This window comes from Vulpes lagopus, chromosome X (assembly GCF_018345385.1).
Source record: "Vulpes lagopus strain Blue_001 chromosome X, ASM1834538v1, whole genome shotgun sequence".
Classification (NCBI taxonomy): Eukaryota; Metazoa; Chordata; class Mammalia; order Carnivora; family Canidae; genus Vulpes; species Vulpes lagopus.
Genome location: NC_054848.1, coordinates 5424573 through 5438615, shown reverse-complemented (window position 1 = coordinate 5438615; position 14043 = coordinate 5424573). Strand labels below are relative to the sequence as shown.

Sequence of the window (14043 nt, the reverse complement as noted above, 5' to 3'; positions counted from 1 at the left end):
AAACTGCCTGTTTTCCCCTCTTCCCAGTGGCAGGCATCACTTTGGGGTGATGGGCATTTGGGGTTACCAGGGTTTGTGAGGCCTCCTGCAGGAGGGACATGTGGCTTCAGGGCGTGAGCCTGCAGCGCAGCAGCACTGTCAGCGAGCTAGGTGGAGAGTATTTGTGCTGCACTGGTCGGGCAGGTGTCTGTGAACCCTTGGGGGGGGGCGTGCCTGCCACTTGGAGAAATTTCCCAAAGATCCCTGCCTCTCCAGCACACATTCCGAGATTAATAAACTCGTCTCCGTGCCGTGTGGCCCAGGCGTTTTTCAGATGCCTGCTTCTGTGCTGCAGCATCTCGTGGGGCTGTTTGTGGTGTTGTCTCTCTAAGGGTGGGGACTTGGGGACTCAGTTTTCTCTTACCCCCTAGCTCTGCAGAGTCCTGCCCACTGGTTTTTAAGTTCCAGGTGTTAAGCCCCAGTGACTGTAAGAGCTTGTGATGTTGTGCCCATCTGATGTTCAAAGCCAGATGTTGTGGGGCTTTGTGTGCCCTGTGTGGGGTCCGCAATGAGTGCCTTGGGGGCTGCAGTGAAGGTCCGCTCCTCCCTCTATGGGGGCCCCACCCCATCTCCACCCTCTCCCCCCTCTGCCGTGGCCTCTGGTCTACACGTAGCTGTGGAGAGCCTGTCCGGCCTGCGTTCAGGTAGCTCTGGGTTATGGACACCACCCCCCACAGGGTGGCCTTGCTTATCTGCGTGATGACGTGAGCTGGTGATGCTCCTACTGCGCCGGCCTCCCTGGAAGTGCGGGGATGGATGCAGTATCCGCAGAGCTGGTCTGTGCAGACATGAGGGGCCCCGGACTCGGACCAGGCGGCCTCCAGAGCTCGGGGGGCTGGGGCCGAAAGGGGGTGAGCAGGTGTCGCAGTCAGTGCCTCCTCTCAGGAAGACAGCCGTGCTGGACACGGGCCCAGGCTTCCTGGAGTCCCCGGTCCTCAGGGGCCCACCGGAGACCGTGTACCGCTCCGTGGCGGCAAACCCAACTCCATCCTGAGTGGGGAGCACCTGCCCCACAGTGGGCAGGAGTCTGCCCCCGTCTCACACGTCTGAGCCGCCCCCTGGGGCCAGAACTCCGCCCAGTGTGGTGGCCCTGAGCCACCGGCAGCTCTGCGTTTCAGTTGATTTCCGTGCCCTCAGAATTTATCCTACTACAGTATTTCAGGAGCTTCACAGGCACGAGTGGCTAGGGCCAGCACGAGCGCAAGGTTGTGTCGGGTGCTGCTGGCCAGACGGCCTGCCGCAGCCATCCACACTGCCCACGCCAACCTGCAGGCTTGTCCCCGTAATCCACACTGGCCACAGCCACCGACACTGCCCACGCCAGCCCCCAGGCTTCGTCCTCATCTTCACCTGAGGGTCAGATCCCCAGGGGAGGAGCCAGCCACTCTAGCCACACCTGTCCCCTTTGGCGATGCACCTGCCCCCTTACCTTCTGTGTTCTTCTGTGGCCAGAGTACCTTCCAGCGTGAGGTATAGGCTGCCTCTGGGCCTCGCGTGTGGCCCACGCAGCCGTGTTGGGTCCAGGACCCCGAGAGCACTGCTGTGTGTGGCGGTGCCCAGAAGAGCGGCGCTTGAGGCCGGTGCGTGACTTCACGCAGCGACTTGGCACCCGTGTAGGCTGTAGATTCCTTCCCTGGGAAAGCGTCCTGCCGCCTCTGGTGTGCACCGTGGGGCGTCTAGCAAGGGCTCCCCGCTCAGGCCCCCACGGGGATGGGGGGCTGCGAGCCGCCCAGCCCAGGCCCATGCACTCACAGCAGGCCCCCTGCTGCACCCGGGCCGCCCGTGGCACCTGCCCTGGCTCCGGGGGCGGGGGGGCAGAGGGAGGGGAGGCTGCCGAGCATTGAGCGTGTGCGCCCTGGCCTTGCAGATCCCAGCGTCAGCCGCTACCACGTGCACTGGCTCCCGGAGGCCTGCGCCCACAACCGGAGCTCCGCGCCAGGGACCGCTGCTGCCATCACCCAGGTGAGAGGTGACGGGCTCGGGTGGGAAAGGTGCGGACAGACAGACGTGCAGGGGTCTGACGCTCGGATGCCTGGTTCCCAGAAATCGGGCGTCGTGTAAACGCGAGGTGCGGAAGCAGAGGCGTCCTCCACCCCCGGGCCCTTCTCGCCACGCTTCCTGAGCTTGGGCCCCCGTGGGCCAGGCAGCTCCCCCAAGCAAGGGCCAGTGGTTCCGGGGCGCCCAGGGCAGCGCATGGTTGCCTTGCGGGGGCTCGGGGGCTCCTCCGGGCTGGACGACAGCTCTGAATTATATTCTCAATCTCGGCAGCGCGGCCTAAGGGAACGGTGCCCTGGGAGCCTCTGTGCGGCCCTGATGCTCGCTCAGCACCTTGTGGCCGGGGCATGGCAGCTCTTCCCTCTGCCAGACACGGTGCACCACCTTTTTTTTTTTTTAAACATTTTATTTATTTATGCATGAGAGAGAGAGAGACAGGCAGAGGGAGAAGCAGGCTCCGTGCAGGGAGCCCGACGTGGGACTCGATCCCGGGTCCCCAGGATCACGCTCTGGGCTGAAGGCGGTGCTAAACTGCTGAGCCACCACTGGGGCTGCCCAACACGTTTTTGATTCTTACTTTGAAGAGAACAGTAACCCCTTGGGGATCGTAACTCCATCAGCACTACTCCCTGAATTCTTTCAAATACTTGAGGTTCACGCGTGAATTAGAGAGTAGCGTCAACGGGCCAACAAAAAATGGTTTCGAGGGCAGAGAATCCTGCACAGTGCTGACGCCCGTGACGTGTGTGTGATACAGCAGGATGGTCTCAAATATGCGAAGGCATGGCCCCAGCTGTCTAGTACGTTGACACATGATCTGTAAGTACAACATTTTTCTTTTGAGTATTTTCTAAAGCAACAAGTACAGTATTTTAGAATCCTATCTGATCACATAACTCAGAGACAGTAAGATAAAACAAGTCAGTGGGTCCGCAGAAATACACTTTTTTACTGGATTTGACTTGTCTCAACTCATGCTCACCAACGCTGTTCCTTTTATTTTTCCACATGCTGTTTCCAAAGTTTGGAGACTTCATTAAAAAAAGAAAAAAGAGGGGATCCCTGGGTGGCTCAGCAGTTTAGCGCCTGCCTTTGGCCCAGGGTGCAATCCTGGGGTCCCGGGATCGAGTCCTGTGTCGGGCTCCCAGCATGGAGCCTGCTTCTCCCTCTGCCTGTGTCTCTGCCTCTCTCTCTCTCTCTCTCTCTCTCTCTATCACAAATAAATAAATAAATAAATAAATAATCTTTAAAAAAAAAAAAAGAAAAAGAAAAACAGAAAAAGAAACATTTTTGAAAAGGGAAACCTACTCGAAAAGCAAAGAAAAAAAGGAACAGAAGCAGGGTTTATTGAATTCTTTGTGGGCAGGGGTGAGGCTCCTAGTAGTTTTACCTGTCCATGCCTTGAAATCATATGAAATCTGGCTCATTTTCAGGGGCCCAGCCAACCTTTGGCTATCACCTTTAGAAAGTCTAATAAGGTGAACATGTATGATGTGTCCCGTAAACCTTTTTTTTTAAGATTTTTTATTCATTTATTCACGAGAGACACAGAGAGAGAAGCAGGCTCCCTGCAAGGAGCCTCATGAGGGACTCGATCCCAGGACCTCAGGACCACGCCCTGGGCTAAAGGCAGATGCTAAACCGCTGAGCCACCCGGGCGTCCCGATGTGACCCATAGAAAGAAGAATCAGAAAGCACTGCGCTAAAGGCTTAGACCTTGCGGATCTGCATTTTTAAATGACTTTCAGACCCATTTACTTTCTTTTTTTGTTCTTTTTATTGGGGTTTGATGTGCCAACACATAACACCCAGTGCTCATCCCGTCAGGTGCCCCCCTGAGTGCCCGTCACCCCATCGCCCCCCACCCCCACCCCACCCCTTGTTCGTTTCCCAGAGTTAGGAGTCTCTCATGGTCCGTCTCCGTCTCTGGTACTTCCCACTCACGTTCCCGCCTTTCCCCTATACTCCCTTGCACTATTTCTGTATCCGGACCCACGTCTTTTCAAGCCCCGATGAGCACCAGCTACCCTACCTCTTGCTACAGATGGCCGCGCTCCCGGCCACGCGAATGCATTCTTGGAGCAGCCGCCAGGCGGTGCCCTTCGGGGCTCACGTGGGTTGCAGTCTCTCCCCACGCAAAGCGCACATCCACTCCTGCGGGGCAGCACGCCGTCACCCAAGGGGACGCAGCAGGCCTGTGGCTCCCTGCTCGCACGCGGGTGGGCCCGCTGCCCTGGCTCTGCTCCCCGCCTGGCACCTGGGTAAAGGGCCAGCAGCTCCCCCTGGTGCATTCTCGCGGCTCCCACTCCCACCGCGTGGCTCCCCGTGCACATCTGGAGGACCCCCACTCCGCCAACCGCAGGGCTCCCCTGTGTGCGTCCACACGGCTCCCACTCCATTAACCACAGGGCTCCCCAACGCACAAACCACAGAGCAGCTCCGCATCGCACGTCCACACGGCTCCCAGTCCCCCAACCGCAGGGCTCCCCAGTGCACGTCCACATGGCTCCCCTGGGCGCATCCCCACGGCTCCCACTTGTGACTTCAGTGACCGGTGGAGTGTGCGGGCCTCGGCTTTTGCTGTAGTCCTCGGCCTGCTCCCCACCTCACGCTCCCACGCTGCTGTCCGGCAGGGCCCCGTCCTGCACCCAGGGTGCCCGGGACAGAGGTGCACCTTTCACACGAGTGGGTCAGGCTCGGATACGGACCCCACACAGGGGAAGCGGGGCCGGTGAACGGCAAGGAAGCCTGGCAGCACCGTCCTACGGCCGGCGGCAGTTCCCACGGCGCGCGTTGTGCCCAGCCCCCCCTTCCTCCTTCCGCCCGCGCTCCGGGCCTCCCCGTGGCCGCGGTGCCTCGGCCGGGACCAACAGCGGCCCTCCGGGACGAGGAGAGCACGCGGTGCCAAGCATGGTCCTCCTCTTTCAAAAGGCAGACTCACACGGGGGCGACGCCTGTGTCCCACTCACACGGGGGCGACGCCCGTGTCCCACTCACACGGGGGCGACGCCCGTGTCCCACTCACACGGGGGCGACGCCCGTGTCCCACTCACATGGGGGTAAGCCCATGTCCCACTCACACGGGGGCTAAGCCCCTGTCTTGGGGAAGCTGAGCCCGCCCCCTTTATTTTTGTATCAAAAATCAAACGAGTTTTGTGCCACCACCCGCGTTGCTGGCCACTGGGACATGTGCCTGGACGCTCAGCGTCCTGGTCCAGAGCCCGTGCCCATAGCGGGGGCGGGGTGTGCTCAGGCCCGTAACTCCTCACCACCTGCAGCGTGTCTCTGGTTCTCTGGAAAGCCACACCGCACATGCCACGCACACCGCACATGCCACACACCGCACATGCCACGCACACCGCACATGCCACACACCGCACATGCCACGCACACCGCACATGCCACACACCGCACATGCCACGCACACCGCACATGCCACACACCGCACATGCCACACACCGCACATGCCACGCACACCGCACATGCCACACACCGCACATGCCACACACCGCACATGCCACGCACACCGCACATGCCACGCACACCGCACATGCCACACACCGCACATGCCACGCACACCGCACATGCCACACACCGCACATGCCACGCACACCGCACATGCCGCACACCGCACATGCCACGCACACCGCACATGCCACACACGCCGCACATGCCACACACCGCACATGCCACGCACACCGCACATGCCACGCACACCGCACATGCCATGCATGCTGCACCCGGGAAAGTGTCCCGGTGGGAACAGCGTGTCCCCTGCCAACATGCAAGCCCCGGGGAGACTCGCTGCGAGCACGTGCTCTTTCTCTCGCTCTAGGAAAACTATATAATTCTTCAAGATCTAGCATTTTCCTGCAAATACAAGGTGACGGTCCAGCCGACCGGGCCCACGGGCCGCCTGAAGGCCGAGACGGGCTTCTTCACGACGCCGCCCTGCTCTGCCCTGAAGGGGAAAAGCCCCAAGCCCGGGAGCTGCGCCGGCGACGCAGGTACCCAAGGACTTGCAGGTGCAGCCGGGGTTCCCCGTGTCCCTCCCGCGGGTTCGCGGCCTCCCTCCCCGCCAGCAGCCCGGGCATCCGCCCCGCGGCCACACTGGGGTCCATGCCCTGCGCCCCGGGCCGGCGGTCGGGGTGGGGCCCCGGGGCTAGGGAGCGGCCTCAGCGCCTCCTGCGCCCCCGCAGGTCCCCCGCCCAAGGTGCTCGCCAAGCCCGAGAACCTGTCCGCCTCGTTCGTGCTGCACGGGGCCAACGTCACGGCGCACTTCTCCTGGAGGATGGCCCGCGGCGCGCAGCGGCCGCCCACCGGCTTCCAGGTGACCTGGGCCGAGGTGACCTCCGAGAGCAGGCACAACAGCCTGCCCAACAGCATCATCTCCCGCTCGCAGATCCTGCCGTCGGTACGTGCCCGCCGCCCTGCTCCGGGGCCCCGCTGCGTCGGGGGCTCGGGCCTCGGAGCCCCCCACGGAATGTGCTCCCCCGGGGCTCCCCCCAGCCCCCCATGGAGTCCCCCCACGGAGTGCTCCCCCTGGAGTCCCCCAACTCCCCCCACGGAGCACCCCACGGAATGCGCCCCCCCAGAGCGCCCCTCCACGGAGCTCCCCACGGAGCTCTTCCCCCCAGAGCTGCTCCCCCCTCGGAGCCCCCTCCCGGAACCCCCCCACGGAGTGCGCCCCCCAGAACTATCCCCACGAAGCCCCCCCAGCCCCCCTCCCCCCGCCACCGCGGCCACTGACACATGGCAGGGCTGCTGTCGCAGGCTCCACCCGCAGTCTCCCCAGTTGCCCCATGAACCCCACCTGGTCGGACGCCACTGCTGCCATGTCCCGCCTCAACCCCACGTCCCTCTGGTCCAAGCCCGGAGCTGAGGGAAGGACGGCCACAAGGGGCCTGTTGTGTCCCCCCTTCCCCCCATGGATTTGGGCGCCGGCCCATAGCGAGCTGGCCTGTCTTCCAGGCCGCTTTATTCCTTGGCTTGAAAAAACGCCCATGTGTGCGCCTTCACCCTCCCTCAAAATGCCCTTAGGGTATCCAACTCTGGCTCCAGAGGAAGAAAGACAGAAAGGGAAAAAAAACCCTTAAGTCCGGAAGGACAAATTCCTTGGAATTAGAAAGTACTTATTCTATGAATGTATTAGGTTTTATTGAATTTTGAGAAGAATGTGTTGGCATAAAAATAAACATTTTCAGCTATGGGCATTGACAGATATTGTGTTTTAAGGAAAACAGTTGGCTCGTTCACTGAAATTCGGATTATCAAGAATTCCCATCACAAGATGTGCAGATGAAAACTCTAAACCATGGGAAAGTCCTGCGTTAAGGACTAAAAACTGAAATCCCGACGGCGCCTGAGAACTGGCCCCTCGGCACCGCCTCGCTCTGCCAAGGGGCCCGGGTGGCCCGGCCCAGCACACGGCCACACGCGCGGCCCGGGGCCCCCTGCGCTCTGCGGCCCCACACTCACTCCCGCAGCTCTCCCTGCTCACACCTGTTCTCCGGGCGCTCACCCCTGCAGCTCCGTGCTCACCCCTGCAGCTCTGCGCTCACACCTGTTCTCGGGGCACTTACCCCTGCAGCTCTGCACTCACACCTGTTCTCTAGGCTCCTGCTGCTCTCCACGCACTCGCACTTGCTTTCCATGTGCTTATACGGGCTTTCCATGTGTTCTCACCTGCTACTCTGCATGCTCATACCTACTACTCTGGTGCTCACACCTGCTACTGTCCATGTGCTCACACTTCCTGCTCTCCACGCGCTCACACCTGCGACTCTATGCACACTTACACCTACTCGCCACATGCTCCCCTGCTACTCTCCATGTACTCAAGCCTGTTCTCCATGCACTCTCACCTCCTACCCTCTGCAAGCTCACACCTATTATGCTCCGTGTGGCCACACCTGCTGTCCACACACTCAATCTATACTCTCCACATGCTCACACCTGCTTTCCACGTGCTCACACCTGGTCTCCACCGGGGAGTCACTCAAAGGATGTGTGCCCCTGTGCCTGTTGTTTCTGAAAGGTCACTGACAGCATTTTTCTGTGTGACGCCCCAGGACCATAACGTCCTAACAGTGCCCAACCTGAGGCCGTCCACGCTGTACCGGCTGGAAGTGCAGGTGCTGACCGCGGGCGGCGAAGGGCCGGCCACCATCAAAACCTTCTGGACGCCCGACCTCGCGCTGCCCTCAGGACACAGTGAGTGTGGGACCCACAGAGCCCGTCATCCGCGTGGAACGCTAAGATCGCTGTGTTATCCCAGAGAACGGAGTTCTCTCAGCCTGAAAGCCTTCCTGCCCCGCGTCTCCGCGGGCTGGGTTTTGCTCAGCCCCTGTTAGCATGACCCTGTGGTTGGTGCTTCACTGCTCCCTCCCTGCAGTTTCCCTCCCCTCCCTTCCTCTGGTTTTCTGCACCTATCATGCTTTTTCCGTATCTTTCACACCATAAATACACACGAGGGAAAAAATCTGCAAACTCGTATGAGTCTCAATTATCTTAAAAATTGAGATTTTCAAATATGACGATAGAGGAAATATTTTGCTAAGGATTATTTTCTTATGGCACATATTTTCCTGTAATACATTACACGGATTTTCTTCGTAATATTTCCTAAATCAATCTACTAGATTTACTGCTACGCCAAGTAAAGTCTTTAAAAAAAAATTATCACCCACTGTTTCAAAACAATGGGGCTCTGGCAGATTTTTAAATTATGTGCTTCGTCTTTTTCAAGCTTACACACATAAAGCAGGTGACTAAAGGTTTACGTGTCGATAAGAAAACTGAGAAGTGAGCTCGGTTTTACACTGACACTTGCACAAACACATCCGCGCCCATAACTTCCGATGCCTAGAATTGCAACAAAACAGGCCTCATGTGGGCGAGCGTGGTGACCCCGACCTTCATCGGCTGCATGCTTGCCCGGTGCTCCCCGTCTGACACCGGGATTCATGGGAGTCCTGATGAAGTGTTCCCCTCCGCGGAGCCAGAAGGAGCTAGAAGGCCGTGGCTGGCCTGGGTCGCTGTGATGCAGGGAAGGAGCCTGTCCCGTTCCTGGGCGTGGTGGGGGGGAGCCCGATTCAGAGCAGGAGAGACGGGCCGCAGGAGGGAGGCTCGCGGGTCTGACGCGCTCGCTCACTGCCAGGCGCTGCTTTCTGTGGCGCCACATGACTGACACGTAACGTCCTGTCCCCGCTCAGGACCGCATCTTAAGCACCGGCATCCTCCTCACTACAAGCCTTCCCCAGAAAGATACTAAACGGATCAAAGAGATGTCTGAGAATGTACGAACGAGCAAGCTGCTTGAGCCTCCAGGTCCAGCCGCGCTGCTCCGGAGGCAGCAGGTGCCCACGCACCCTCCCTCTCCCGTGTAACCTTGTACCCTCCGTACCTCTGCCCATCTCGACGCATGTGGAAACAGTCCCAGACGGCCCGTGGAGGTGGACGCACGCGTTCCCTGGAATGGAGGAGACCAAGACGGGGCCCATCTAGCTGGAAACCTGAATGTCCGCGGAGGAGTCTCGGCATGAGTGCAGAGATGAGATCTCTCTGAATTTGGAGCCGCAAATTCTCAGAACAAATCAGTGTGACAGATACACAACTGATACACAGACTGAGCATAACGTTCATCAATAAAACATTTTTAAATTAAATGATTGCTTTGATTTGCAAAATCAAATAAGATGGTGCAGTGTTTAAGGCCCGTTTACTCACACCTCTCATAAGATGAGTTATAGCATGTGTGATTTTTTTTTTACCCTCAGATGTGTAGCAGTTAACTTCCACGTACGAATGTCCGCACCTGCAGCCCCCCGAGCCACCCGCACACACAGGCACATGAGCGTCGCGTGCGTGAGCTGTGCTTTACGAGAACCCTCCGAAGTGAATCGGCTGCCACGCACAGTCTGCCTTGGAGAAATTAGAATGCTTTTCCGGGGATACATTTGAATACTTCGTCCCATAAAATGAGAGCTTCCTGATGCGTATTCTTATTTATGTTTTCCCTTTTTCCTCCATGCAGAAAAGACTTGCTGGTACGCTTTGTTTTACCACGTCACATATCTCAAAATTTACAAAACCTCCTGCTTAACATGAGAGAATTCCAACTATTGAATATTTTGAGATCTTTCCTAAGATTTGCCTTTTCCTCAAGTAAGCTATTTGTATGCGAGAATATTCTCGGTGATGCAGACAAGAGGCTCCGGGTGATAGAGGACCGCTGCTTCCCTGCCTTCACCGTCTCGAGTCCATTCTGCCGGACTCCTGGGCTCCCAACGACCCTTCGCGGCGTGGACACGGGTCGGAACGCGTCGTCAGCGCGTGGTGCTGCTGCAAACCCACCAGCGTTAGTTTAACCCAGTGTTTTCTTGAGGGAATATCCAGAGGTGTGGTTGGAATACGCATCCGCGTGTGTCTACGTCCATACGTGTGTGTGAGATCCACAAGGCACATCGCACGCCGAGTGTGACTCACCGCGGACGTTCTCGTCACAGCTCAGCAGTGGTGCAGGAAGACCCGGGGCTCCCAAAGGGAAGGGCCACGTAGTTTCCCCCCAGTGTTGACTGTGAGGAAACAGCAATTTATCGACATTTCAGCGTCTCAAAGGAAGGGCTGCTCCCTCCTTTCGTTGTGCACCTAAGTCAATCTGGGAAGTGTTGGGGACCGTCTTCTTGGGTCGTGATGGTGGCCCCGGGCCCTCGCCCTGTGGTGGTTCCTGGAAGTGTGGGGATGTGGCGACTGCTCCTGGCAGGGACAGCTCTGAGTCCTTCGAGTCCACCGGTGTGAGGCGACCGCGCTATACAGCGGACACGGAGTATTGTATTATCCCGTGGGTGCGTCTCCTTAGGAAAGGCGGCCTGTATGCGTGGATGCGTGGAAACAGGCAGTGAAACCTGCTTCCTGTGTAGCAGAGACGTAAAATGACGATGAGCGCAATGTTCTACAGCTTTGTACGCTTCGTGACACTCGGAAACGCCAGTGTGGACGTGCACGTGGCTCCCGAGTGCTTTTCTGCAGCTGCTGACGCGGTCGGGACGGACTCAGCACAACGTGCTGCGACGCCCCCCACCAGCTCCCAGAGTTACGTGTTTGTCACCCAGGGAACGGGAAGCTCCCCTCGTTTCAACAGCCCGACACCTGACCCAACAGCACAGGTATCTTCACAGAAACTATGATTTATGCCGGTGCTGCGAGCGGCATCTCAATTTCAAATTCTCAAATTCTCACAAATTAGGATGTCTAATGTTGGCTATACCATTCTGTTTTACCTTACTTTGCCGTGAGCAAATCCAATATTTGTGCCAGAAAATTCTTATACTGTTGTATAGTTCAAAATGCAGGAGTGTATACATAGATACGAAATATTATTAAATTATTATGTAAGTTTAATTTTATAAAGTTTAATTATATGTCTTTCGTCTGAGGAATAGACAACGAGCAAATATATTTTTAGTTTGGATGAAGGTTTTGAACTTACAAAATTGAAAGTAGCTCCCGTGAGTATCTAATTTTACTATAACAAAATTTTAATTTCATTCACATTATTGGAAGAAAAATGCTATTAATTATGGTTAAGGAAACGTGAGTTTCTTTTATGAATTTCAGTAATCCTCAATAATACGCAAATTGGCCAAGATAGAATTACATTTTTAAAAAATGTTAAAAATGTGAGTGCCCTCATAAAGGGTTTACAATCTACAGGGGCTTTTTTAAGAAACATAGTTCTAGTGGCTAGGTCTCTAATATATCTTACTAAAATTAAATGCATCTCTCATAGGACAAAAAATATATTCCGTGATAATATTTACTCTTAACAATTAAGCCCACGACAAATGCCAAGTCCTGTAATTCCCGGGGGTTAGTCACTGAGGTTGCACGCGGTGTGCCTGCGGCACGGGCTCCGCTGAAGGTACCGGCTCTGCGCCCTTCCAGCTGGAGCTCTGCAGGCGACTCTTGTGAGCGAGCGTGTGCCCTCCCAAGCCCCTCCTTGTGTTACTCTGACGGATCGGAGACGATGAAATCGATGACAGGTAGCTCTCTGAAAAGCGTATTCGGCAAAGTTCAAGTGTAAAGCTGGGTCTGTACGCTGGGAACCTCAAAGGGCCTGTACGTGATTGTGCAGAGTGGGCCTGGTCCATGGCAGCGGGGCTGGCAGGTGCGGCCGGCAGGTGGGGTGGGGGCGGCTCACTGTGTGCAGGGAACCCCCACCCCGAATCCCAGGATGTATGCGCCCCTCAGGGGCCCGAGGCCTGGCCCCCGCCCCCCCACCACATGCCAGGAGCACTCCCCCAAGTAGTGAGAACCCACAGTTCTCCACACACTGCCTACTCGCACCCGAGGTTATTGTCCCATCTCCCTTCCCCCCGCTTGAGAATCCCGCCCCGGGCAGGCAGCGATCTGTACTAAACACGTGAGAATGTGCCGGGTTAGGCACCCCTTCCCGGGAACTGAGGAACAGCTGCAGACTTAGACGCCGAAGCCCTGCGTTGTGTCTCTTGTGTCCACTGAAAGACCTGAGGGGAAGACTGAATTTTGACGTGTGTCCGTATAATACTTTCTCCTTCCTATGAGTCCACGTCACTTGTGGTAGTGCCCTTCCTTCCGCCTCGCGCCGTGGATTTACTAATGAAGTTTACTCATTCCCACGATTGCAAATAGCTCTAAATCTTATTAAACAAACCTTCCCATTGTAACCAGAACACAGAGGCTAAGTATCTGTTGCATGTACTTATAATTCACTTAAGATAATAAATGCATAAAGATGGTGACTCTTCCCTATGGTTCTGCATGGCCAGACTCCGTTTCTTACCTCTACTGAATATTTTAGCAAGTTACACAATTTACAGAGTGATTAACAGAGGTCTGTTTGTAAAGGTATTATTATTCCTTTCCTTAATTATTCCGTAGTGTGCAGATAACAGAGCAGCCACCTTCTCATCCAAGTGGCCTATGGAGATCACATCTCTTCTGGTCAAGTCAATATTTATTTATGTATGTAATAAAAAAAAAAGTGATTTGTGTGTGCGTCTGTCATGTTATTTAGAGAGAAGTAATCTTGTAAAAAAACATTTTGTAAAAACAAAAAAGTATTGTAAATAGCCTGATATTCTGTGACTCATTATTTTCATGTTAGAGTTTGTACATACTGATCAGTAATAAAGTATCCTTAAACCTGCCCAATGGACTAGACTCATTTATTTATTAAAAAAAAAAGAGAAACCAATTTTATTTTTCCATTTTTTCCCTGTGTTCCCAGGGAGATAGAAAAAGTCAGCATGAATGGAATTGGAGGTGTGGTCAATGTCACCCACCGCTCTTCATGCTAATGAAAGTTTTGTGGTTTGACAATCAACCCTTGAGAGTTCTTCCATCATATTTACATATGGCTGGTGTTTCTGGCTCTTTGGTAGAATTTTTTGAAAGACTTATTTATTTATTTATTTATTTATTTATTTATTTATTTATTGAGAGAGAGAGAGAGAGAGAGAGAGAGAGAGAATCCCAAGCAGACTTCCCGCTGAGCTCAGAGCCTGAATTGATATACAACCTCCTGGCCCTCGCCAGTGGCGGGAGAGTCATGTCTTCATGTGCCCTGTAAATCATTCCTGTGACCTTCCAAGGCAAGGTCAACAACAGTGGTGCCAGAGGAGGAAGTATATTGGTCTTGACCTTGGGTGGGAGGGTCCTGGGCTCTACTGTCAGGCTCCCCAGCACAGTGGACAATATCGGATGATGCCAACCCTAAAGATGGTGGCTGTGACCACCCCACCGGTCTGAGTCCTCATGCCAGCTGCCTGAGTCACTGTCACCCAGTGAAGTGACCTCAGCCCAGACTCCTCCTGCCTTCAATGCGCCCACTCCCCGGGGCCCTGGTCCACTCCATAGTCTGACACTTCACTATCAGCGGTGTGGCCACCATGCCTCCAACTGGTTCTTCCCTCCTCATCCTCCACCCTCCCAAGCACTCCTTCAAAACACTTCAAATTTGGCTCCTTG

At 55.7% G+C, this 14043-nt stretch overlaps 1 protein-coding gene across 1 annotated transcript in view; it reads left to right on the top strand.

Moving 5' to 3' along the window:
• The window catches only part of ANOS1 (anosmin 1), a 182031-nt gene extending 168809 nt beyond the window's left edge, over positions 1-13222 (top strand). The window contains exons 10-14 of the mRNA XM_041740610.1: positions 1907-2001; positions 5870-6041; positions 6234-6448; positions 8106-8247; positions 9249-13222. Of these exons, the coding sequence (XP_041596544.1) occupies positions 1907-2001; positions 5870-6041; positions 6234-6448; positions 8106-8247; positions 9249-9307 (683 nt within the window). The 3' untranslated portion in view covers positions 9308-13222. The remainder of the gene's footprint in view (positions 1-1906; positions 2002-5869; positions 6042-6233; positions 6449-8105; positions 8248-9248) is intronic.
• The last annotated feature ends 821 nt before the right edge of the window (positions 13223-14043 follow it).